We start from the raw sequence: 25,128 nt of genomic DNA on the forward strand, positions 1-25,128 counted from the left end.
TAAAATTATTATTAACAAATAATAATTTATTAAACTCTATTCTTTTAAGGTACAAAGTCACATTTTTTGCTCTTCACAAAAAGTCATATTTTAATCAATAAATTATCACCTTATGTACTCCATGTAAGGCTAACCACAAACCTCAAAACAATATACACCTATGTGTATAGTATGAGTCTTGTTAACCGGTGTCCTTGGGGCACTAGTTAACAAACTAAAAAAAGAAAGAAAAGTCAAGTTTTGCATTAAAAAGAACAATTTTTCAACTTTCAAAAAGTAGAATATACAATTTTCAAGAGAATATTTCCTTTTATAATTCCTTAACAAGTACCCCAGGAGCACTTGTTAACATTTCTCATATAGTATATACCACTATTAAGAAAGAAATTAATAATTTGAACTCATAATATCACAGCTAGACAATCAGCAAATGGAATATCCAACCATCTATCTTCAACCCTCTTTGACGTAGCATGTCAAAATGGTCCAATTAATTTAAAGCCAACCAATTAAGACCTTAAACATTTTACACTTGTTAATCATTCAAAAACACATTTTCTCATTCAACATTGAGAAAAAGAGAGAATAGTTGCAAATTGAGGCAATCTCTTTGTGCACGACCCGTACCAATCAATTAATATCCACCTTTTTGGTAGTTATGGTAAGGACAAAGGGTCTTCTTATCTGTACATAATTCACATGGCTTTACAAAAAATAGTTGGGTCCATATTCAATAACCCATTAAATTTATTCACCATCTATGCCGGTGTAATTGGACATGTACTCCTCCCATGACCTTCCAAAAGTTTTCAAGTTGCTCAAGGAAGTGTCTCTTTCATTTGATAGAGTTACACTTATGCGGTTGTTCCTCAACTTGTCTCGTACTAAAGACATGTCCGTGTATTAAAACTCTTGCATATGTAAGGTCTGAAAAAAGGTCTTATTATTTTGATGTATTGTATGCAGTCTTACCTTTTATTTACATAAGAGGTTGTTTTCAATACTTGAACTCGTGACCTTTCAATCACGGTAACAACAAATTTATCGTTGCACCAATGCTCCCCTTTTATATTAAGACTTTTGTATGGCAAAAAAATAACGGGATAATTGATTGATAAACTAGTTTTTAAAAGATGAACTTATGTCGAATAATTTATAAACTAGCAGTTGAAATCAATCAAACTAATCATTTCCATAATAAATGTGCATAACTCATATGTGACTTTTAATTTGAGACCGAGGAAATAGTAGTTTTTCATTGAAAGCAAAGATGCTTACACTTTTAAAAAGTTAAATTCGCAACTTTTGAAGACAATATTTTTCTATTCGCTTTCTTAAATAATGTCTTAAGAACATTATTTAACATTTTTGCTTAAAAATCCAATCAATAAGAAAACATTTTCTTTGAAAATATTATACTGCACTTTTTTCTTTTAATAAAGGAGTATTTAACTCAGTAGGTAGGAACAATACATAATATATACAAGGTCTGGGGTTCGAACCTCGAATACCACAAAAAATGAGTATTTTAAACTTGAGAATTAAATCCCAATTCATTGAATTTTGCAGGTCGTTTGGTGAATGCATCTGACATGAAAATCTCAAGTTGACTTCAAAATTTTTGTTTCCAGACAATTTCATCCACCTATAGGTCAAAGTAAAAATATCTTCTAAGCCTTAACAAAATTAATTTCATAGTATTTCTAGATTTTGACTATAAAATTTATTTCTTTGAGGACCATTTATGAAGTCCAATTATTGGACTTAGTTTATGGTCAAATAACTCCAATATACTGTACTGTCTATAGTTTAAACTTGAAGTCCTGAGCAAGTTATATCCCTCCTCAGGTATAGGTGGAGGAATTACAAGAACATTAATATTGAACCATGTTTTTTTCATCAGTGCAACAAGACTCTTAGCACAGAACTTCAAAATTAAGAACCTTCAAATTTGCAAAACAACAAAAAATAACTTTAATCTACAGACAAAATTCATCACCAAGTGTCTCTAGTTAAAATCCGTCACCAAGAGAGCTTGTGAAAATAAGTTGAAAAAAACTTATTGGCATGTCATAAGTTGTTTCCATAAAGTCTCCCAAACATACACACAAATGTTTATGCCAGTAGATAAACTCGAATATGTCCATCCTAGAGAGTTTATGGAAATAAGCTAAAAACAACTTATTGACATGCCGCCATAAGCTGTTTCCAAAAGCTCTCGAACAGTCTTACAAGTATTAACTCAAATAAATAGATAAATCCAAGTAGGCCTTGAGGCATATAATTATCTACATTTATTTTACACTTTTTTGCATGCCTTGGACACAAACATTGCAAAGAAAAAAGCAACAAATAATCACATTTCTTCTATTTTGATTCAGATTAAAATAATCTAAAGAATACATTGCAAAAAAGGAAGTATAACTCTGATAATCTTCCAATCATTACATACATATAATGCACACTAAGTGAAACAAGAAGGTTTTTGACCAAATACAAGCCATTGTTAGATAAAAATGGATTATTCTTACTTATCTGCTATTATCATCTCCTAATAGGATTTTGCAACAACTTTTGAGAACCTTCAAAGAAATCCAAAAGATAATTTTCTAAATCATCAGCAGTGTATCTAATATGTTTATCACTCACATGACTATTATTCCTTCCAACAAATGTCCTATAAGCTTGAATCACTTTAACCGATATAGAAATCCGCAAATCTTCGCGAAGCTGAACATCTGGAATCGACCAAGCCGTTTGAATCCTGTAAATATCCTCGAAGCCGAGGTAGAAGCTTCGTAACTTCTCTTTTAGAAGAGTTTTTGAGACAGAATTTGAACCGGGAGCGTGAATTCCTTCATCCTTAAGAAAGTTGAGAATGGAACTCCAACTAGCTCTCTCGTATTTCATCGCGTGCTGCTGAAACTTCCAGTTGTGTTTTCGGATCCATTCGTCTCCGAATATGATCCTAAGTTCAGACCCTTTAACCTTTTCAGCCATGTAATGTAGGTTGTTCATTAAGAACAAGTGCTGCAATGAAGTCTCTTTGTATAACTTCGATTTCTCCTCGAGATTGTTCTCCAAGACTGAAGCAAACGATAGGAATTGCCGCGCCATTGAGGGAAATCTACCAGGAGATGCTTGGCTTCTGTTATCATCTTCGGTACCCGGACTTGTGTCAGGTGACGATGAAATGGAATCCTCTTCTTCTTGATCTTTCAGAAGATGATTCAGGGCTTCGCTGTAATCCGTAAGAGTCCGAAGATAATTCATAACATATCTCGCCAGAGGATGTATCCCTCCACCAACTAAAGGTGTTGTTGACGGATTCAAATCAACAGCATTTTTGAATTCAAGAAATGTTTTCTTTACACAATCTCCCAATCTGTTCAGAACCTCGTGGCATTCAAAGTGAACCGAGGAACCAACCTCGTCTGAATACAAAGCATTGATGTCAGGCATAAGGTCTGCAAGAACTTCATACATGTCAAGAATTCGAATCAATTTCTCGGGCTGATGAGGACCAATAGACATAGCTTCACCAAAATTCAGAAGCTGCAAAATTGAAGCTTTGGATGCATCGACGAAACAAGCTTGACTAACAGGCTCGCCTTCTCCGAAAATCTGGTCACTAAGCCACCTTTCACTTGCAAGATAAACCCTAACAAAGATTTTCAAAGCCCAAATCCATCTTTTGATCTTTGAAACCAAAGTACCCCATTCCATTTTCAAGACATCTTCAATACTTAGCCTTTCCATTTCAAGAATGAACAAACACTCATCTAAAGCATCCCTTCTAACAATGGTATAAGCTTGTGAACATTCTTGAGCATAATTTGAAGCAAAAAGCAAGTTTGCGATACACCTGAGATCAGGAATCACAGCCGGATGAACTAAATCAATGACATGCTCTTCAGTGGCTCGACTGACACTATCTCTTCGAAGAGATTCCTCAAATGAATCATCACCAAAAGAGACAAAAGAATTCCCATCAACAGCATCTTCCTCGCTCGATCGAAACGAGACATACTCAGGTTCAAAAGGTTGCCTATTCTGGATAAGCAGGTTGCTAAACTCTTCTTCAAGCCGTGTCATAGCCGTCTGAAGAACACTATAAGCCCTTTGCAAAAACTTATACTCTTGATCTTCTTTATTCAAATGCATACCTTCCAACTTCTCGATCAATATGCGCACATCATTAGCTGCATTCAAATACTCAGACGTTTCTTCAGGTCCCAAATCCCAAATCATCGATTGATCTTCCTCCCATTTCATTATTTTCTCCTGAATCAAACCAAGTCGTTGTTCAATAACACCAACACCTTCTTCCTCCTCCTCGTCCACCTCGTCCTCCTTATCGATATCATCCTCCTTTTCTCTCCCTATCTTCCCCTCCTCCTTCTCACTTTGTATGTTCATGGAAGACAACTTTGATCCAAGATCAGCCAGAATCTTCTTTTCATCACTTGTAAGACTGTTCTTTGACCCTAAAGCCATCACAATATGTCTTGCTGCAGCAATTAGATTCTCCTCTCTTTCTAACTCAGGAATCACTTGCCTAGATTCCTCAACAGCCATTGATAATCAAATTCTTCAAAAACAACAATAATCACCAAAATCTTCAATTTCAAACCTTTTTCACCTCTCCCAAAAAAACAACAACAATCACCAAAACAACTTCAAATTCTAACCTTTTTCACTTCTTCAAAAACAAAATCACCTTCAAAATTCAAACTTTTTTCACCTTCAAAATCAATTCAAGCATTTCATTCACGACAACAATTCACAAAACGACCCAGAAACACTAATCACTACAACAACCTTAACAAAACCCACCAATCAAATCCAAGAACAAAAAAATCAAAAGGGTATGAAGAAAAACCTTATTACACCTGCATCAAACAAAAAAAAATCATTTTTTTACATAACCAAAAAAACCCAATTAAAGAAAACACTGAATTATCAAAAATATTGCAAACCCAGATGAACAAAACAAGATAAAAGTTAATATTTACCTTCCTGAAAATCAGGAACAAGTTGAATGAAGAAAAACAAGAGTTGAATTGAATCTTCTGCAAGATCTGCAAGGACAACATAAGCAAGCAAAAAAAGCACTGTACGGTGCTTTTTTGACTTTTTGTAACAAAGATAAAAATGTTGCTGTTTGTGTTGTGTGTTGTGTTTGTGTTAGAATGGTAAAATGAGGAAAAAAACAAAGTTTTTGGAGTTTTTAAAAGGGAAATTTTTTAGATAATAATAATAAAAATGAAAATAAATAAAATAATGGTGTGGCTGCGATTTCTATGACCAATCTCAAGTTTGTCTATGGCTTGCAACTTGTTTCAAACTATACCCTTAAAAAATTTGAATATCTCGTATTGGTCCTTGATTTCTTGATTGATTTTTTATATGTTGTGTGTGTATTGAGTTTAAGAAGAATGAGAAAAGAAATTAGTCAAAATAGTTTGAACATTCCAATGTTTTAGTTTAATTTAAGCTTTATTTATTATGCATGGTAGGTTCCATTTTTTTTTTTTTGAAAAGGCTGGTAGGTTCTATTTTTAGACGTGTAAAATTTGATTTTAATGGTGCAAAATTTGTTTTGATATTTTTGTGTTTTCTAATATAATTGATTTTGTTTTCACATTTGATTATAACATGAGGCCATGATTTGTATCTTTTGAATATAGATATGATTTTTACACACAAATTTATTATTTATTTTTAGGAATTTGTATTCAGGTATAAATAAATTTACATTAAACTCACTTTTAAATCTTTACTAAGATAAATTTTAAAAAGTTTGTGTTTGTTTCCACCATACTTCATCCGATCACATTTATAAACAAAAATGATTTTTTAGGTATATTGAATAATTAATGTATTCGGTCACATTTATAGGTTAGATACATTAATTATTTAATGTACCTAAAAAATTGATTTTTGCTTATAAATGTGACCGGAGGGAGTAGTATATTGCCAAACTTGCGTTTAACTTGAACGCAGCTTCTTGTTTTTCACGATAGGAATCCTTTCTACGGTGGTGGTGACTGGTGAGTGAACGCAAATCCAAACATGCAATAATTTATAAAATCAATTCATTTCAAATTAATTTTTATTACGGAAAAATTAAACAAACATATAGCAACTTCACAAACAGACATCATGCTACTTCAAGCGGAAATATAGAGTAGAATATCTCATGCAAGGTTTTAGTGAATTCGATTCAAGTGAATGGAAAAAATATGATTGAAAAGGAAGAGTCCATTAAAGATGATTAACAAAGGGGTCTTGTTAACCAGTGCCCCCGGGGCACTAGTTAAGGAAATAAAAAAAGAAATATTTGCATTGAAAACATCATGTTTTACACTTTTTAAAATTTGACTACACAAGTTCCAAGACACTTATACTATATTTGGTTTGCTTAACTAGTGCCCCAGGGGCACTGGTTAACATTTTCCTTAACAAATCCTTCAATGAAAAACTAATCATTCACATAAATGATGATATTTACGCCTAAACTCTCGTGCAACTGACACTTTGCTTAGGACTTAGGGTACAATGCACATAGCAAATTATGTAATGTATTTCATTACAATAGAAATTTATGTTGACAAATTAGTTTTAGTTTAGCGACATTTGAGGCTTTGAGCATAATCTCTTTTTGGTACGTGGAGAAAATAGAAATAAAAATTGGTTTTTGTAAGATACTTCTATTTTTAGTCTCTATAAGAAATTTTTCTGAAAGTGGTCCTTCTAATTCTCTTTTTTTAGTTAAGTGATCATCAACTTGTTTTAGTCCTTTTTGTAAAAAAAAAATTACATTTTTAAGAAATAAACTTATGACATTTCATTAGCAACCAAATCACTGATACATGTCGATACATTGGTGCAAATACATAAGCTAGATAAAGATGTAGTTGCTGCTAGAACATGGGTTGTCTTATTGACTTGTTTTCTAATGAAGTCAACATGAGACTCCTCTAGATGTAAACTACAAAACTGGATTCTACTTGACATAATGGCTTCAAACTCGGTTAAATCACCAATACCACTCCTAAAGTAATCATCAACTCTTTTTGAATCGACCTCAAAATCCACGTTTGTTAATTGTAAATCGTTAATCCATCGGATAACATGATATAGTTCCAAGGCCTCTCCTACATCTACTGAGCATACCAGCAAGAACCACATGGCTTTAGGGAGGACAAATAAACTTTCATCATCACGGATACACATACCTATACCCAGTATGTTTCTGGACATTGAAAAAGAAGCATCAATGTTGCATTTATAACGTCCACGTCACGACCTTGACCATCTACTGCCTGTTGTAATGCTAGCCGCATTCTGCCTATGCGCAGGAAGCATACCTATCTGTTTGCCCCGTGACAGCTAACTATTGTTTGCGATTCGCGTTCCTCTAGTCTTCCAACAATTGCTTTGCTCGTTCCAATATGCCTATATTTGATTCTGACACTTGCTGCCACTACTTTAGTTTGCGCCTTTTCCATATGCTCCACATTGAAGTAGCAATTTGTTCAACTTGATATGCAGGGGGCATGTTACAGAATATAAACAACAGCTTTGTCGTGTACGTTGTCAAACTGTTGCACACCAAGATCAATAATCTGCCATATACTATGAAGCACAAACACTCCTCGGATTAGGCGTGTCCTGGTGTCGGACACGTATCAGTGTCTGATACCGACATGATACCGACACATATAATTAAACTGAATTATATGATTATCTCAAATTATTAACGATGTCGGCGTGTTAGTGTTTGTATCGTGTCCGATATCCATGTCCGCATCCATGCTTCATTGGTCATACACCATCAGCCCACACCATCAGCCCTTCAAACATCGACAGCCATGGTACATTGAAATAATAAGTGATAGCTATACTCATGAGAATGATTGCACATCATACAATTAAGTGGACAATTTATACCTCTATTTTGCAATCTAGCTAGAGTAGGAAAATAATTTCTGCACACTCTCAACACCAAGCTAAATATTTATTGATATGATATAGCGAAAAAACACATGATATAGGGCTAGTGTCAATCTTTTACTAAAATATTAATTTTTTTTTTGAGGAATTTACTAAAATATTAATTAAAACCAATTTTTAGAACATGAATACAAAAATTTAATAAATTTAAGAGGAGTGATATTTGTACAACCAATTTTGTATAACTCTTGTGACAACTACTTTTATCCTCTTTTTATTGGACAAAAACAAAGGAGAGAGAAAGAAAAAGAGAGAGAATAAAAACACATGTGAGTATGAGGGAGATAGTTGTTTCAAAGTTGTCAAAAAGTAGATGTACAAATATCATTTCTCGAAATTTAATCCACAACTTCAATGCAATGATCTAAACAAAAATTCATGGGGACCAAAAGCAATCATTTTAAATTTGAAAGGGTGAAAACAAAATAAAAGTTACATAGACCGGAATCTAATTTTGCATTTTTATTGTGACATAATAATAAAACATGTTCAATCCAAGAAAGAGAAGTAAAAAAAAAAATTCAACTACAATAGTGTGTATTTGAACAAAGATTTGTTTTTTTAGCTAGTGTGTAACCAAAATTAGACAAAAGGACAAATAAGACAATTAGTATATGAGAAGAATATTTTTATTTTTTGGTATTAATTTAAAATGTTTGTTAATTTGTCAATCACTAACTTACAAGTGAGTAAAAGTTAAAACTATGAGAAGAATATTTTTATTTTGTATTTTTTTAATCTATAATACATATTTAATTTATATATGTTGCTTTCATCTACCCAAAAAATAACGATATGTTGTTTCCTTAGATAAGCAGTTACATAAGCAAATAACAACTACGTACAGATTCCAAATAAGATACACTTTGACTTGAATCAATACTTATTATATCATCACATTATTAATTTTAGAAATATACACAATTTAATAGGATCTCATTATTTTTTTTATAAAAATTAATAAGATCCTATAAAAATTTAATAGGCAGCTTGGAGTATATAAATTTGTCAAATTAAAAACTATATATAAAGTGACCATATTTAATATAAATTGACTATCTTTTTTCTTTGTATAAGTGAACATATTAGTTAATTTTTTATTTTATTTTTAAGTTTAGTGGAAAAACTCACTAAATGTAGAGAAGAGATATATCAAATTAAATGTGCATGCAGTTTTTACTATCTGAGTTACTTTTTATTTTTTGACAAAATCTAAGTTGTTGTTATGAACTAATTTTATGTTTTTATTAAATAAACATTGTACTCAAAAGATTTTAGTATCCATTATTACTTTATATTATCTTTTTTTCGAAAGGGACTTTATATTTCTTGAACAGGACATTTTTTTTTTTGCAAATTAAATTTAGGTGAGGGGACACCAGTATTTCAGAGCAGATTTTTTTTCTTTGAAGGATGTATTTCAAAGCAGATAAAATCTTTGTATTTGCAAAACGTGAATGTATTTGAACAATCATTTTATGGAACAATTTGTAGGTCTTGACACAAAAATCAAAGCAATAGAAAGGGAAAATGAAAACATAATGTGAATATGAAAGAAAAAATTGTCATAAAAGGTGTCACAAAATGATTGTTCAAATATAATTTCCCTTTAATTTAATTTAATTGTTAAAATTTTAAATTGTAGAATTAAGTCTAAGTATTGATTCTTTCACGAAAAATAATGTCATTAGTTATATCTTTTCTTGCGATTTTTTTTAAAAATAATTTTCCAAAGACCAAAATGACTCAATCCAAACCAACTCACTCATCATCGAGTTGAATCGGTTTGGATTTAACATACAAAATACAAGTTTTTGACCCAACCTAAATTAATATAATTTAACCAAACCGCGAACGTCTCTATATACAGCTAGCCTCCACTCTCATGTATTGCTCAAAATTTAGGAAAGACATCCATCGGAAGCCAGCTTTCGTCGTAAGCTTTGTAAGAAGAAAAAGTATCAAAATATACGTTCTGATAGGTTGAGCAACTCATGGACCGCTAAGTAATCTTCGCATCTACATCATACCACATATGTGAAGAACATTAGTCCAAGTCAATATACAATACTCCCTCCAAATCTCGAATGTAAGAAAATATTCTTTTTTAAAGTTCATTCAATAAATAACGTATCTGACCTATAATATAAATCAAATGCATCATTTATTCAATAAATCAGAAAAAAAAAATATTTTCTTATATTCGAGACCGGATAGAGTATAACGCTTTAGTTTGGAACATCTACAATAAGTCAATAAATCGTTAACATTTTGCAAGAATTTGTTCCATTTCGCTTTTGACTCACTAAACCTTTTTCTTTTGGCGTGTAAAAACACCTGAAGAGTCCTAGTTTGTTCGTTGTTCTTTCATAATTTTATATTAGAAACTAATAAACTAGGAACATTACACGAAATCATCAATCAACTATAGTTTTTGCTTTGTTAAAATGAATGATTAGTAGTTGTATTATTTTAAAGAAAAGGCAGACACGTCTATTCCAATTGTGATTGTGAAATGTCAATTCAAAATCCATCTAGAGGTATAATATATAACTTTAAACATGGGACTTTTGTACCTAATTGCAGTCTAAATGCAATCATTTAAGAGTGAACACATAAATTAGTCCTCAAAATTACAAGAATTGTTCAAAATAGTTTTAACTTTTATGATTAGTAAATACTTTTTTTTGAAGGAATAGTAAATACTTTTTTAAAATTGTACAATGTCAGTCAAATATGTTATATGTTAACAGAATATGTGTTCTTCTATGTTGATCTTACACCAATTCATTAGTTTGTGACTAGTTTGCTAATAAAACATAGATGTCCCATAGACTAATTTGTAACTCTATGCATAATAACAACAAATTTGTCAATAGGATGGACCTAAATTTAATAAGCAAATTAATCTCAAGAGAATTGGTATTATTGATGTAGAATCAACATGAAGTCTAACATTTATCAACATAGTCTTCATTGATAGAAGTTAATATAGGAATCATATATACATTTCTCGATTTTGGTGAATTTGCCAATTTACAAAAATGAAGAACTATTTTGGCTTATTTTTTTATTTTTTTTTAACTAGTTTAGTGGATAAAAAATCTCTTTTAAGGTGAAATGGAGAGACTCCAATCCTTTGCATATACAGTGTAATGTTCCTATCAAATGAGTTAATTCTACGAGGATAGCTTACGCCTTACGGTTTCGATATGAACTTTTAGACCGACTCAAGCCCGATACTACCTAATTAAGGTTGGAATTTTGCTCTCCGCCCTGCACTTTTCGCTCGCGCCCTGCAGCCATTCCGAAAATACCCCTGCGCTAGTTAACTAGCGCAAGTGTAAAAAACATGACTTAATTTTTACACATGCGTGACTTAAGTCACGCTGCGTGAGTTAACTCACGTAGAAATTAACACTTACGTGAGTTAACTCACGCAGAAATTAACACTTACGTGAGTTAACTCACGTAGGTATTGTTTTTCATATTCAGTAACCATCATCTTCTTCATCTTGTTTTATTTGTTTTTCTTCATCTTCTTCCCTCATATCTTCTTTATCTTCTTTATGAACCAACTGCTCAATCATTGAATGGAGGGCTGAAACATGAGGTGCCTCCAGGTACTTCTAAATTGGGAAAATAAAATAAAATTTCCACAAGCTCACATACGTATCTTTAAGGAACCAATTTATATACTATTATAATAGGTACTATGTGAATATGCTAAATACCTACGTAAGTGTTAATTTTTGCGTGAGTTAACTCACGTAAGTGTTAATTTTTGCTTGAGTTAACTCACGCAGCGTGATTTAAGTCACGCATGTGTAAAAATTAAGTCCTGTTTTTTTACACTTGCGCTAGTTAACTAGCGCAGGAGTATTTTCGAAATGACTGCAGGGCGCGAGCGAAAAGTGCAGGGCGGAGAGCAAAATTCTTAAGGTTGTGTAAGGTCCAAATCAATACCAATCAAAGTATGCATTATTCTAAACCTTTCACCCTCCTCGGACATCATACTTAAACGTTGGAGAGTTTGTAGGTACTTCCCCATTGTCAGGTGTCCCAACCTCCATGGATTCCGGCCAAGACCTCACTGTGAGACTATCTTATCTGATATATCTGAGTTTTTGAACAGAACACTTTCAATTAATGATTTATCCATTCACTCTTCTTAAAATTTTAGTTGTTGTATTTTCAAAGCCCTCTTTATAACAAATGAGGAAAATATATAATATGAGAAGAAAAACATTTTTTTTCCTTCACAATTTAGAATAAACACTTGCTCTTTTTAACTCCACCAACCCCTCTAACTTGTTAATTTGCTACAATGAAAAATGGCATAAAACCTTGGTTCAGAACAATAGTAATTAATGACAAACATAAACTAATTAGCACCTATTAGAATTTTTCACTTGTTTCCTTCTTTCTTTTCATTCTTTCTTTCCTTTTTTCCCCCTTTCCCAATTAAATACTACCTCTTCTTGTTTTCCTATTTTAGGACTTTTGGAAGAGGCTTTCCTGCAAGGAATGATTTGAATAATTGAAGGGCTGCCCTAGGCTTGAATAGTGGGACTTCATGTCCTGCTCCTCTCACTGTGGCAAATGTTAGCCCTTCATACACCTCAGTCCAACCTCCAACCTTCACAAAAAAAAAAAAAAAAAAAAGAAAGGAAATTAGCTTAGTGTGTCTATACTTGTAAAACTCAACTGAATCAATTTATATACTTTTAAGATGTGAAATGATTATTCATTTACATAAATCCTAGAATTCGGATTGGACCTAAGTCGATCCGTACAAAATCAGCCTGTAGAGCGAGGGATGCCTCCTAACTCATTTTCAGATAAAATGTGATCCAATAGATTTTTGATAAACTTGTGATGGATCAAACTCTACTCCTAAAAAACTGAATTATAGAATGAGAGACGACTCTGACTTAAAACTCATCTCCAACCTTAACTTATTCAATGTAGAACTCTAAACAATAACAATCACTTTTTTATAGGCAAATGTTAAGTAATCATGAACCTCTTGCTTAAAACTTTTTTAGATGTCCTTTAATTCAGCACCCTAGTAAACTACTTAGGACATATAAATGTTCACTTAAATCCACATCATGTGCTACACTATCTATTAAATCCACAAGCAAAATCAAGTTTCCAAACAATTGTTTTAATGACATACGAGGGTTGAATAACTCAACCGGTTTGAGCTAAGAGTTTAATGAGATGAAGATCTCAGGTTCAAGTCCAAACGAAAGTGAAGAAATACTAATCCAACCACTAATTGCTAAAATTGGTCGTTTCAAACAAAAAAATTGTTTTAATTGCAAATTATCGTAGGGATCAAGGGAAGAACAAAATTGAATTGAACTCACCTGCTTTTTGACATACCAAGGATACCATGGTATTTTAGTAGCCAACTTAAGCTGTGCAAGGGCATATCTTGTTGCTGTAACTGGAACCACTGAGTCTACATCCCCACTGAATTAACACAAACATAATTAATATGTATATGCTATCATACTAATTAAATAATACCTTAACTTGCTAATCAATGGAGTACAATTTTATTTATAATTTTTCACATACACTATAAAAGTTGAATTTTGGACCCATTTTTTTTTGGCCATGTCAAAGACCTTCAAACATCTGAATACCTCTACTTAGGTCACAAGCTTCCGTTACCAAGCTCGGCAATTTCGACCGAAATTAAAAATAAATAAAAAATGAAATTTGCAAATTAAATTTCAATTATATATTTTTCTGTTCCTAATTTTAAATTTTTCTAGTTTTTTTTTTTTTTTACCAGCAAAGTAATCAGAAAACTTTGAAGATCATTTCAATTAGGAATCAATTTTTTCTAGTGTATAGTACTAAAGACAAAAAGAAGAAAGTTATAAATGCATATTTCAAAACCAACCTGAAAATCCAAACTCTTACTCCATGAGCTATCAATTCTCTATAAAGTGGAAGAACAGATACATCTGTATCATTCCAATTTCTATTCAAAACTTCACTGCATCAAATGAAAAGAAACTTAATTAATTATCAACCAACAAATCTTTAATTTGCATAATAATAAATAATAATCACTTTTTTAACTTAAACTTGTGACATCAAAAGTAATCTCACCTGCAAGCAGTCCATTTATAAGGAATGCCTGTTGTGTTAGCATGAAGTGCTTTTTGAACATCTGGCCTATTGTAGTAAACTTCTGCATATTTTTCTGTACATGGATCATAACCAGCCATTTGCCTAAAAGCCTATGAACAAAAAAAAAAAAAAATTCCATTAGACAAATTAATCAATATAATAAGACAACCTTATACAAAATTATGTGACATATTACACATGATTTGATAATGCTCTATACTAAATATTGTACTAATCATTGTTCTCGAGGTGTAACTCAGTGATATGAGTATTTATAAGGAGGTTTATGATTCGATCCATACTGCTAACAATTTTTTCCCATAACACATCAACCACTAATAACTTGCCTACATAAAAAATGATTACATCTATTTGTATGGTAAAATAAAGTTTTGATTAAAAAGCCCTTATTGTAGTACTAATTAATATAAGGTAGCATAAGGTAGATGACATACAAATAAATAAAGGTAAAATCAAGGTATTCTTGCTTATAACAGCAGAGACTAATAATTTGAAGTAATTGAGATTTATTTAAGGTATCGACTTCTCCCAACATATATATTTTTACTCTGCCTCACCATGTCGCTCCATTCAATATCTTTGATCAATTTGTCAAAAAAATATCTTTGATCAATTTAGCATGTTATATTATTTTCTTAAAAAAATGAGAATTCATAAAACAATCAATGATAAAATAAAAGGTGATACAAATATGAAATATGCAACAACTAAATGTTTCCTAATTCTATTGCAAAATCCTTCAACTACCAAATTTTTGGAACAAAGACAGTGACAAAAAGTGCAATTATATTTCAAAACGACAAATAATTCGAGACAAACAAATATAAGACCCGACAAACATAACATAATACGAGACAGGAAGTATACCACATGAGGAAGGTGGGGCAACCGAATAGTGTGGCGGGTACCGGACGAGCTGCCGTCGGAATTGTTACATGGAGGAGCATAGATATTATACTGATCAATGTTACCAAATTCTTGATCCATAGCATAGCTATATAAAGATTCACATTCATTGGATTCTTTCTGGTGGTGAAAATCACAAGTACTAATGAGTTGTTTGTATGTTTGATCAGATATCATAGCATGGCTCCACCAGTACGTCACTGTGCCCAAGTTATCATAATAGTTGTCTGTCACTGCATTCCCAACCTACATTTATTAAATTAACATAAGGTACATGACCATCATCATTATTTATTTTTGCCCAATTTATATAACAAAGATTTTCAATAGTAGCATATCATTTTTTGGACACAATAGTAGTAGCATATCATGAATTCACATAACACGTGAAATTAGTTTATAAAAATGATGCTAATGACCTTACAAGATGATTTAACAAGAGTTGAGTTAAGTTCAACTCAAATTATACAATAATATTATAGTCTATCAATTGAGGGTCACCCATCATTTATATTTTATTTTATTTTTAAAAAAATAATAACATATTTCTAGGGCACGCGTTAAGGATGTCGTTAATAGAAATTATATATCGGAATTATGTCAATTTATTTTTCAAAAGATTGAACATTAATTTTTTTCAATAAATTCTTGATATCAATGGAATCTTTAATGTATATCTTAAGAGCACATGTTAATACCACCTTCTTTTTTTAGAACACCCATCATTTATATTGTCGCACCAAACTCAGTAGTGTTGCACGACGTGAGAGAGTGTATATAAATAATGTATGTATGAAATTAGTTTAAAAGGAGTGACATCCCTTACTTTATTATAAATTGGTTTTGTAAGAGTTAGATTAATTTAAGACCAACCAAATTCTAAGACACATTTTTAGCACATTGATAAATGCCAAATTAAGACTATATATAATTTGGTGACTGAAGTGAGAGAGTTAAGAAGTAAAATGATAAAAAAGACAAATGTTTGATCACCATCCTCGTCATAAAAACTAACAATATTAATATATGTCATTTAATAATAAATATCAGACAGTTTAGATTTATAGCTCAATATTTTGGATTATAAAAAAAAATTAAAAACTAAATTTTGTGAATTGTTAGATTGAAATCCTCTGATCACCAATACACTGAATGAGTGAAAACAAGGATATCCTAATTGTCATAATCAATTTCCATTTATATATAGATCAATCAATGGTAAAAAAAGGTAGAATGTATATATATTTACCATTATTCCCTTGAGATTGATGCGTTGCTTGGCTTTTATGTTATAGGTCATAATTTCCTTTGCTAATTGAGGGACATAATGTCCTGCATAACTCTCTCCTGTGATATAAAGTTCCCTATTCTTGTAACGTGGGAATCTTTCTAGCCACTGGATTACAAATTCTAGAGAGTCCTTGGCTGAATAAAAAGTTAACAAATCAACAATTCATTATTAACCTTACAATAATATGTTGTGTATTTATATATGAAAAAAATGAAGAGAAAGGATTTCAACCATATTGTATGTAATTATAGGGGAATAATTTTATAGGGGCTAACAATAAAACCCAATTAATCAATATATAATTGACTTTAAGAAAAATAAATGTGATCTCGATTCAATTTTTATATTGTGTCTAACGCATCGTAACAAAAGTGCAACTTTAAGAAGGTTTTAATATTTAATGTTTTTTGTCTTCATATGAGATAATTTTGCTTATGAAATTTAATGAAAAACAATTTTTGTTTTAAAAGACTTAAAACGAGGGTTTTAGTATAGCCTTATCTTTGAGCCGACCTTGCTCTTTTTCATGTGCGACTTGAATTTTTTCCAATAAACTTAACAAGAAAAAACTTTTATATGATTTTGATGTTTTACTGAGAAACCAAGACAAATGGATGCAAACAAAATTTTACTCTAGGGATTATTTTTCATAAGAATCAAGTTTCAGTTATGATCTTTTCCCATTTTCTTTGGTACTGATGTGAGTGCTACAAGTACAATATGTGTGGCTAGTGTGCACTTGCAGGAACATCACTAGTATGGGTCTATACATAAATTATTATGTGACATAAACTTTGGACCACCATAGAAATGGTCCATCGTTGTCAATTGTCAATTTGCAATTATGTTTAGGACACACATCAACTAATACCCATAATAGTGTTACAAATAGTTATTAAAATCTATGAACCTAGTCCATTGAGACACTCTTTTTTCTTTTCTTTCTTTTCAATCATAACAATTTAAAACTCGTTTACTATGTGTGTTTGGTTTTGCGGTGGCGAAAATTGAGTTTGATACAATTGATTTTAAGTAAAATTGATTTTTATCAGTTTATGAACCATGGATGATGGTAGTAATTAGTGTGAAAGGGAGTGTGGTGGATCCTACCAGTGCGGCGGTCGCCGGTGTCCAGAAGGTCGGAAGACCGGTTGCTATAGGAGAAGCCGACGCCGGCCGGAGCTTCCAAGAATAGAAGGTTGGCCACTGTGTTCCATGAAAACTTGTTAATGTAAAGGCCAGAAGCTGTTTTGTTTAATCTAAATGGGCCAATCTCTTCAGATGCTCCATATGCCACTGATGAACAACCTGGACCTAATTATCCACAAAATCACAACACAGAATTAATGGTTTTGAAAGTAGTATCAACATTGTAAACAAAAAATAGAAATGAAACAAATGAGTAGGAAATACATAAGAAATAAGTTTAATTAACACATATTTTTTAAAAAAGATGCATCATTCATATAATGTTGGAGAAATTACACCCTCCTCTTCAACAAAAAAAGTTTTGATTGATGGTCTAATACATAAGCAAAACATAATTAATTTAATTATATTTAATGCTATTACTTTAACACTGTGTTTGGTATAAGTGAAAAAGGAAAGAGAGAAATTGAATAGAGAGAAGTTGAAGAGAGAAGGCACACTTCTCTCGTTTGGTTTAGCAGAGAAATAGAAGAGAGTGATAACTTTTGGGTGGGACCCACTAAAATCTCAATCTTCCCACTTATGCGAAGAAAGTGGAGGGATACAATGCAACTTGAGTTATTTTCCAGTTTTGCCCCTGTCATCAACAACAACTGTGTATGCTCTCAAAGGTGTATGCCTTGGCCACTCATGTGTAAGCTTGTCGACATAATGGTTGAATTACAAATGGCTACCGATGTTGTTATTATGTTCAATGAATTTGATGCAGCGGTTTTTGTATCGTTTACTCATGAGTTTGTCTATTGTTTATGATGGGTCTTGGCCTAAATTAGTTTATGAATGCAGCGGTTGAAGTAATAATTACCAAGCTGGGAAAGCAAGAAGAGAGGGGGTAGTGAATGGTGGAGTATTTTATTATATTTGATTTTTAATTGAATATTTAAGTGATTAACTAATTAAAATTAAAATATATTAATTAATCTGTTAAAATAAAAATTAAATTTATTATTCCTTAAAAAAATTAATTACATTAATCAATTTGTTACCATACTATAAAAGATAAATAATTCAATTACTAAAAATAATAAATTTATTATAACAACCTAATAAATTTATGTTGATAGAAATGTTATTTAATATAGGGACAATATTGTACTTTTACAAAAAAGCTACACTTCTCTCTTCTCTATTTCTTATCTCTTTCTTTTCTATCAAACAACCCATTAAATCTACTATATTTCTCACCTTTCTCTCTCTTCACAAACTCTCTCTTACCTATTTCTCTCTTCACAATTTCTCTTCTAAACCAAACATACCCTAAGGGATGTGTCCTTAGGACCATATGTTAAAGTACTAAACAAAGAAATTACTCCCTCTGTTTCACAATACTTGTCCATTTTGGAGAATTATTTTGTTTCATTTTACTTATCACTTTCAAGTTTCAATGCAACATTAATTGTTAGTTTATCAATAATACCCTTACCTATTTATTGTAGAGAAAGAAATAATAGAATGAAATAATAAATGAGTAAAGGTATTATAGAAAAAACACAAAGAATTTCATCAAAAATAACAACATTTATTTGATTCCTTGGTATGTGTAATTTCTTCAAAATGGACCAGTATTGTGAAACGGAGGGAGTATGTATTAGAAATTGTCCACAAAAGACACATATAACAAAGTTCCTACAAAGGACATTTGAAAAATATAATTTTCTGTATTATTATATATTTTGAAAAAATTAAAAGAGATTTTTTTTTTTTTTTTATAGGAGGTAGCAATTTAGGTGAATACTGTGTTATGAAGGGAATTTTGTTGAATACTATTGTATCTCGAGTTTTGTTGGGTACATACCCATCCATCGAATCGAATGATTTAACAAGATATCATATTTTTATATTTAATTATTTGAAATAAACATTGTTCATTCTCTCATCCTATATCTATTTTACCTTAACGAGAGTCATTCATCCATATTTTCTCTCTCTCTCTCTCTCTCTCTCTCTCATAATGTTTTTTTTTTTATTTCTCTCTGACTCAAATCAATAGTTGAATTAGGGAAAAGGAGATATAGCTAAACAAAAAGGGCAGGAGATGAGTAGGGTCCAATATTATTTTTTGTTTATACTAGTGCTAGTATAGGAGTATACTCCATTTAATGTACTCCAACAAATGTACAATAAATATATGTATATATTGCCATTGCCATTGCCATTAAATATGTAACACAACAACAACTTCTTACCTGTATATATATTTAAAACCGATTTTAACGATACGGTATAAAAGAGGAAAGATAGAATAGGATTCCAAATCAAAGTACAATTAAATGCATAGTTAAGTTGTAACCATTTTAATGCCACTAGCTATGCTCCTAAATATAGGGTTGCATTAATGGTTCACCAATGCATGCTAGTAGCTGACAAGTTGCATAACAAAACCTCAACCTCAAATAATGGCCCTATGAAGCTGATTAATAATTAATGTGGCTGGTTTTTAGTTGCTTTCAAGCATTAATAAGTGCCATGCGTGTATATGTAGGGTAAATGCTACTACTAATAGTGCACAAATGAGATAGGCGTTATGTTATCCACAAATCTGCTTCGATCATTGAATCAATAAATTTTACTATCAGATCATAAGATTTAGAGTAAACTATTAAATGGTCTCTGTCTTTGTACCAAATTCTCAAATTAGTCTCTGACTCTATTAATAACTCAAAATGGTCAGTGTCTTTGTAAATGATTTACTAACGGAAGGACATAACTGAGAAACGTTTGACAAAGACATAGACAATTTTGAGTTATTAATAGAGTCAGATACCAAATTAAGAATTTGATACAAAGATAGAGATCAATTTGATGGTTTAGCCTAAGATATATTTTACTTGTGCATCATAAAATGAGAATGAAAAAAATGAGTTGAGAGAGAAAACAAAGACAAGAACGTTCACTATAGCTTTGTGTGTGTAAGTTGAGTTGCTTTGTACCATTCATTCATTGTTACAAGTTTGGTCATCATTTCAAGCTATCCATTGCCAATGGCAACCAACTCATGTGGGCTCTACGAACACTTTCTTTTGTTTTGGTTATTTTTAAATTTCAATAGTACAAACTATTCAATGCACTTCTCCACCCAATTTAATTTTTCATTATTTTCCTCCTTCAATAATAATGGTGTAATGACCCTCCCCTCTAAAAAGTTTTATGACATAACTCCCTTTCGTCCTCAACAAAATATAGTAAAATTCATCACTTACACTTTCTTGATATAATTAGTTATTTACACATTTATCTTGTTCATCTCACTTTAAAAGTCCAACTTTATTAGCTAAATTACCCTTAATTGCTTAAAAAGAAGAATAATTACTCATGAATGACATTTTTGGTATAATTATAATTAAATATAGTCTATTATCCATATAGATTTAAAGAAGCTACTTTTAAAAAGTCTATAGTAGTAACAATAGTAAAAGGAGTAAGTTCCTTCAACAAAACAAATAGTAAAAAGAGTAAGTAACAAGTAAAAGAATAAATGTTCTAGCTCATGCTTGATACTTCAAATCAAAGAAGTGTTATAGAAGGTAATAAAATCAAAAACGTCTCATCAAGGTTTCACTGACCAATATTGAAAAGAGTTCAAAGAAAAAATATTTTCCACATTTTGTTGACTTGTTATGTCGGTAGCAAACTAGTACAGAATTAATGCTTGCATTTTTTTTTTTGCATCGTTTGTTAATAATTAACTTAAGGCAATATATTAAAAAAAAAATCAAGGCTTAATATACCAAATGAGGAAAAATCATACCACTAATAATAAATAATCAATATAACAGTGACTTTATAATATAGTAGTACTTTTATACATAACATATCACTCAAAAAATTTAAGAGAATTTCATAAAGCAAGAATTTTGAGTTTGCAATTATGAGTTTGCATCACACTTTTTATGTTTTTAGTAACTTTAAACTTTCATGTTCCCTATGACAAGAAAGGGACTTGATAATACAAAATTTAGTCAGGTAAATAAAATTTTCAAATTTTTTGCATGACATTTTCTTTCACTTAAACACTATATATGAAATTCAAATTACTAAAATAATTTTGGTGTGTAAGAGAGAAATAAAAGAAAAGGGAGGGGTGTATTTAGTAATCATAATTCTAACCTCCATTAAGCCAAATAACAAGTGGTTTGTTGAGAGGATTTTGTTCAGCTTCAGTTAACCAATAAAAGAGAGCTCTACCAGCAACATGATTAACAGTAACATAGCCAGAAAATTGCTTAAACAAAACTTTAGGTTGACCAGGAAGCTTGAAGATCCTATCTTTCTCTTCTTCACCATTTGCTTCAACATTACTTCCTCTAAGTAAGACCATGACCAAAAAAATAACTACATGAACAAAGATATTTTTTCTTTCATCCATGACTTTAGGTTAAAATGAAATGAAAAATATGAAGAAAATTTGAATATTTTTAAAGAAAGAAAGTAGTTTAGGAGAGGAAGGAAAATGTTTCTAACACACACTTGCTAGTTGTCTATGAGAGTGATAGGAAGTTAGGCGTGTCTGCCCTTTAGGAAGGATTAAATAGGAGAGAGAATTTGAGAGATAGTAGGAGTTATGAGTGTCATAAACAATTTGGGTACTTCACCTACATGCTAAATTTTCATTCAAAATCATATTTTGACCTATTTTGTATAGATATACTAATTTTGGTTCATGTAATACCAAAGAATGTTGATATAAAAACTGTAGAGGAAGAAATTTGTCTTATCAAAGAAAGAAAAATATACTGTTGTTGATGAAAAAAATTACTGTTTGTGAAAAAGTTAACTTTTTGAAATGTACTCGATGGTCAAGGTATTCCATGCTTTTTTTAAAAAAATATCATCTAAGCGCAACGATAGACTTTAATTTACAAGTCAGATAAGACTATAATAAGTGACAAAACTCTGTTTTAAAGAAACAGTTGAAAAATGAAATCAAAGAAAAGGTTAAATAGACTTATGGTCTCATTATATTTTCAAAGACAAGATTCGTCGTGGTTCGAAGTCTTCGTTCTCATGGCTGAATTTAAACTCAAGACTTTTTTAATTAAGCTGAAAGAGACCGTTTATCATCTCATTTCAGTACTCTTGAATGTAGTAGTCAAATTTAAAAGAGTATTAAAAAAAGGAGAAGATAAATATTGGATCCCTCTTGTAACAATTTTCCTCTAATTCTAGCAAAGCTAACCACTAAATTTTTTTCTTTAAAAAAGGCTACTTCCCAAGTGAAAGACTTTATATTTTCAAAATAATTTGAAGGTATGACTTTTTTTGAATTTTTTTCATCCAACTAATAATCCAATTAATTTTTTCCTTGTAACCCATAATTGCATTCTTTAGAACAAAATAAGTGTATTTGAGTAGTAAGTTTGTCAAAAAAAAGTATTTAACTTGATATGAACAAATGTAGGAAAAGATTATTAGGAATTGTTATGCAATGTCCTTTTTATTGCAAAGTGGTTAGTTCTCCTTGTATCGAGTAGAAGTATTTCTTATACTCCGTTAATTTCATTTTGCTTAATAGAAAGTAAAATACATGAAAGAACGAGAGTTAACTTCTTTAACATAAGTCCGTTGTTCCTTTTGGTAGCTCAGTGGTAGAGCGGTCAAATGTTAACCGATTAACGTAGGTTTAAATCTTACTTGAGGATAATAAGGAGAGGAAAACATATATAGCCAAATTCGTTTTTGTAATTTCAAATTCGTGTTTGAGAGTCTCAAAGGAAGATCTGAATTACATGCATGCATATGCATATAAGTGTTAGCTAGGGGTTTCAATAGAGTAATTAGTCTAAAATCCAATTAGTATAGGTATTCTTGTGGCAAAAGAATAGAGACATTATCAATAAATTGAAATTAAAATGAGTAGCTTTTTGATTAGGTAATTCACACTCATCCATTAACATAAAAAGAAGGTGATGGTATTAAATGGCAACAAATTCAGGCAAAGATGATTTTGATGGGTGTCTTAAATTAAATCTGTATGCAATGCAACTGGCTCACATGGTCTTTGCATGACCATACAAACCTGTCACTTTGATCCACCATTAATTAAGCACAAGAACTTTGACTGAATTATTAATTTTTTATTTGGCTTTATCCATTCCTGTTACTATATACAAATATATCAACATGATTTTCTGATTAGATCAACTAGAAATATCTAATTTGTCTTGTTCACTACCTATAATTTAAAGAAATTATGACTTTTTTGTCATATTGTATTGTAGTAGTAGTATACAAACTTAATATAGTTTGAGATTTTCTGGATTCATAGTTTTGGTGTCTTGTCAACTACTAAAAAAATAGAATCATAATTTTATAAAAAAAAAACAGAATTATTATTAAAAAATAAAATCAGCAACAAATATTAGTGCAAGAAAAAAAAATCTTCCTAATTTCCTTCTCATAGTAGTGACGAAATTAGAGAAGATCTCTTGACCAAAAAAAAAAAATTCGAGAAGATTTGATGTTTTTCTCACAACATTTTCTCTCTAACTTATGTTGTTTTAGTAGTGAAAGTAAGAAAAATTTAGTGAAGAAAAATGTAAAATTTATTTCAATTTTCTCATTAGATTTTGTGGTAATAAAAGTAGTGTTTTTTTTTTGTCAAGTAGTCTAGTGGTTATAGCTCACACATTTTTTTTTTTTGGTGGGGTGCGCCAGCCTATGCGATAGTGCAACATATAAGCGACACTCGAGAAGCCCAGTAGCAAGCTACTGAGGTGGCTTCTCCCCCTCAAAAAAGTAATTTAATATCATGTGACTCATTAGACCACATATCAGATATTAAACTGATAAGAACAAAAACTACACTTGATCTTGGCCAAAAAGCCGAGAAGTGAGTGTTTTCGGATACATGAATTAATGTGTATTTAAAATATCAAAACCACGATAAAAAATCACGTTGAACCACGTTAAAGTTTCTAAAAAGTATTATAATGTTGTTCGATTCATATATGTGACTTTATTTAGTGAGATAAAACTTAATTTGTTGTCAAAATTTTTATTTTTTTATTAATTTTAAGCTAAAATATGGTTTTGATCCATGCAAATATGCCTTGTTTTGGTTTTAGTCTCTGTAAATTTTTTTTTGTAGTTTTTGGTCCCTACAAATATGTCTCGTTTTGATTTTGGTCCCTGGCTTCACTTTTGTGATGATTTGCACACGTGGCACACAATGAATGAACCCATTTTGTAGAAGAATAATCCCTGCAAAATATTTTGATTTTTAAAAAGGTCCCTGCAAAATATTTCCAGGGACTATTTCCAAAAACAAAATATTTTGCAGGGATCAAAAACTACAAATTTTTTTTATAGGTACTAAAACCAAAACCAGACATATTTGCAAGGACTAAAACCATATTTTAGCCTTAATTATCGATACATGTTATATACTATCTAAGAAAAAATTGGCAAAGTAATTCTCTCTCTCTTTTCCCTTTCCAATACCTTAACGATTACAACTTTTCTTCTTCGTGATTTATTAAAAAGGGGTGATTTAGAATCAATTTTGAATCAAAATCACCCTTCAATTTGTT

General features: G+C 31.0%; 2 protein-coding genes and 1 non-coding gene across 3 annotated transcripts; all 3 read right to left on the reverse strand.

Annotated features, from left to right (window-relative positions):
• Positions 1-2,331: 2,331 nt before the first annotated feature.
• On the reverse strand, positions 2,332-5,202 carry EXO70E1 (exocyst subunit exo70 family protein E1). Its single transcript, XM_085722762.1, has 2 exons — positions 5,016-5,202; positions 2,332-4,892 (listed from the first exon to the last, which is right to left on the reverse strand). Exon 2 carries the CDS (start codon positions 4,576-4,578, stop codon positions 2,545-2,547), a length of 2,034 nt encoding a protein of 677 aa, XP_085578888.1. The 5' UTR covers positions 4,579-4,892; positions 5,016-5,202; the 3' UTR covers positions 2,332-2,544.
• Positions 5,203-12,284: 7,082 nt separating this feature from the next.
• On the reverse strand, positions 12,285-22,098 carry SCPL25 (serine carboxypeptidase-like 25). Its single transcript, XM_085723417.1, has 8 exons — positions 21,707-22,098; positions 17,501-17,704; positions 16,349-16,524; positions 15,061-15,345; positions 14,152-14,282; positions 13,940-14,035; positions 13,395-13,500; positions 12,285-12,658 (listed from the first exon to the last, which is right to left on the reverse strand). Exons 1-8 carry the CDS (start codon positions 21,963-21,965, stop codon positions 12,509-12,511), a joined length of 1,407 nt encoding a protein of 468 aa, XP_085579543.1. The 5' UTR covers positions 21,966-22,098; the 3' UTR covers positions 12,285-12,508.
• Positions 22,099-24,239: 2,141 nt separating this feature from the next.
• LOC146904398 (U2 spliceosomal RNA) lies at positions 24,240-24,433 on the reverse strand. Its single transcript, XR_015021030.1, has one exon. It is a non-coding gene; the product is annotated as a U2 spliceosomal RNA (small nuclear RNA).
• Between the last annotated feature and the right edge of the window lie 695 nt (positions 24,434-25,128).

Source organism: Medicago sativa, chromosome 7 (assembly GCF_051527215.1).
Source record: "Medicago sativa cultivar Bolivia chromosome 7, Bolivia_mono, whole genome shotgun sequence".
In the NCBI taxonomy this organism is placed as follows: Eukaryota; Viridiplantae; Streptophyta; class Magnoliopsida; order Fabales; family Fabaceae; genus Medicago; species Medicago sativa.

Bases quoted from the DNA above. Each gene is read 5' to 3' on its own strand.
- SCPL25 (XM_085723417.1), bottom strand. From the start codon at position 21,965: ATGGATGAAAGAAAAAATATCTTTGTTCATGTAGTTATTTTTTTGGTC. The intron at 16,525-17,500 runs GTAGGATCCACC...CTTTTTATTCAG, and splicing joins CACCGGCGACCGCCGCACTG to CCAAGGACTCTCTAGAATTT. The intron at 13,501-13,939 runs GTTGGTTTTGAA...GTGTTAATTCAG, and splicing joins GTAAGAGTTTGGATTTTCAG to TGGGGATGTAGACTCAGTGG.
- EXO70E1 (XM_085722762.1), bottom strand. From the start codon at position 4,578: ATGGCTGTTGAGGAATCTAGGCAAGTGATTCCTGAGTTAGAAAGAGAG.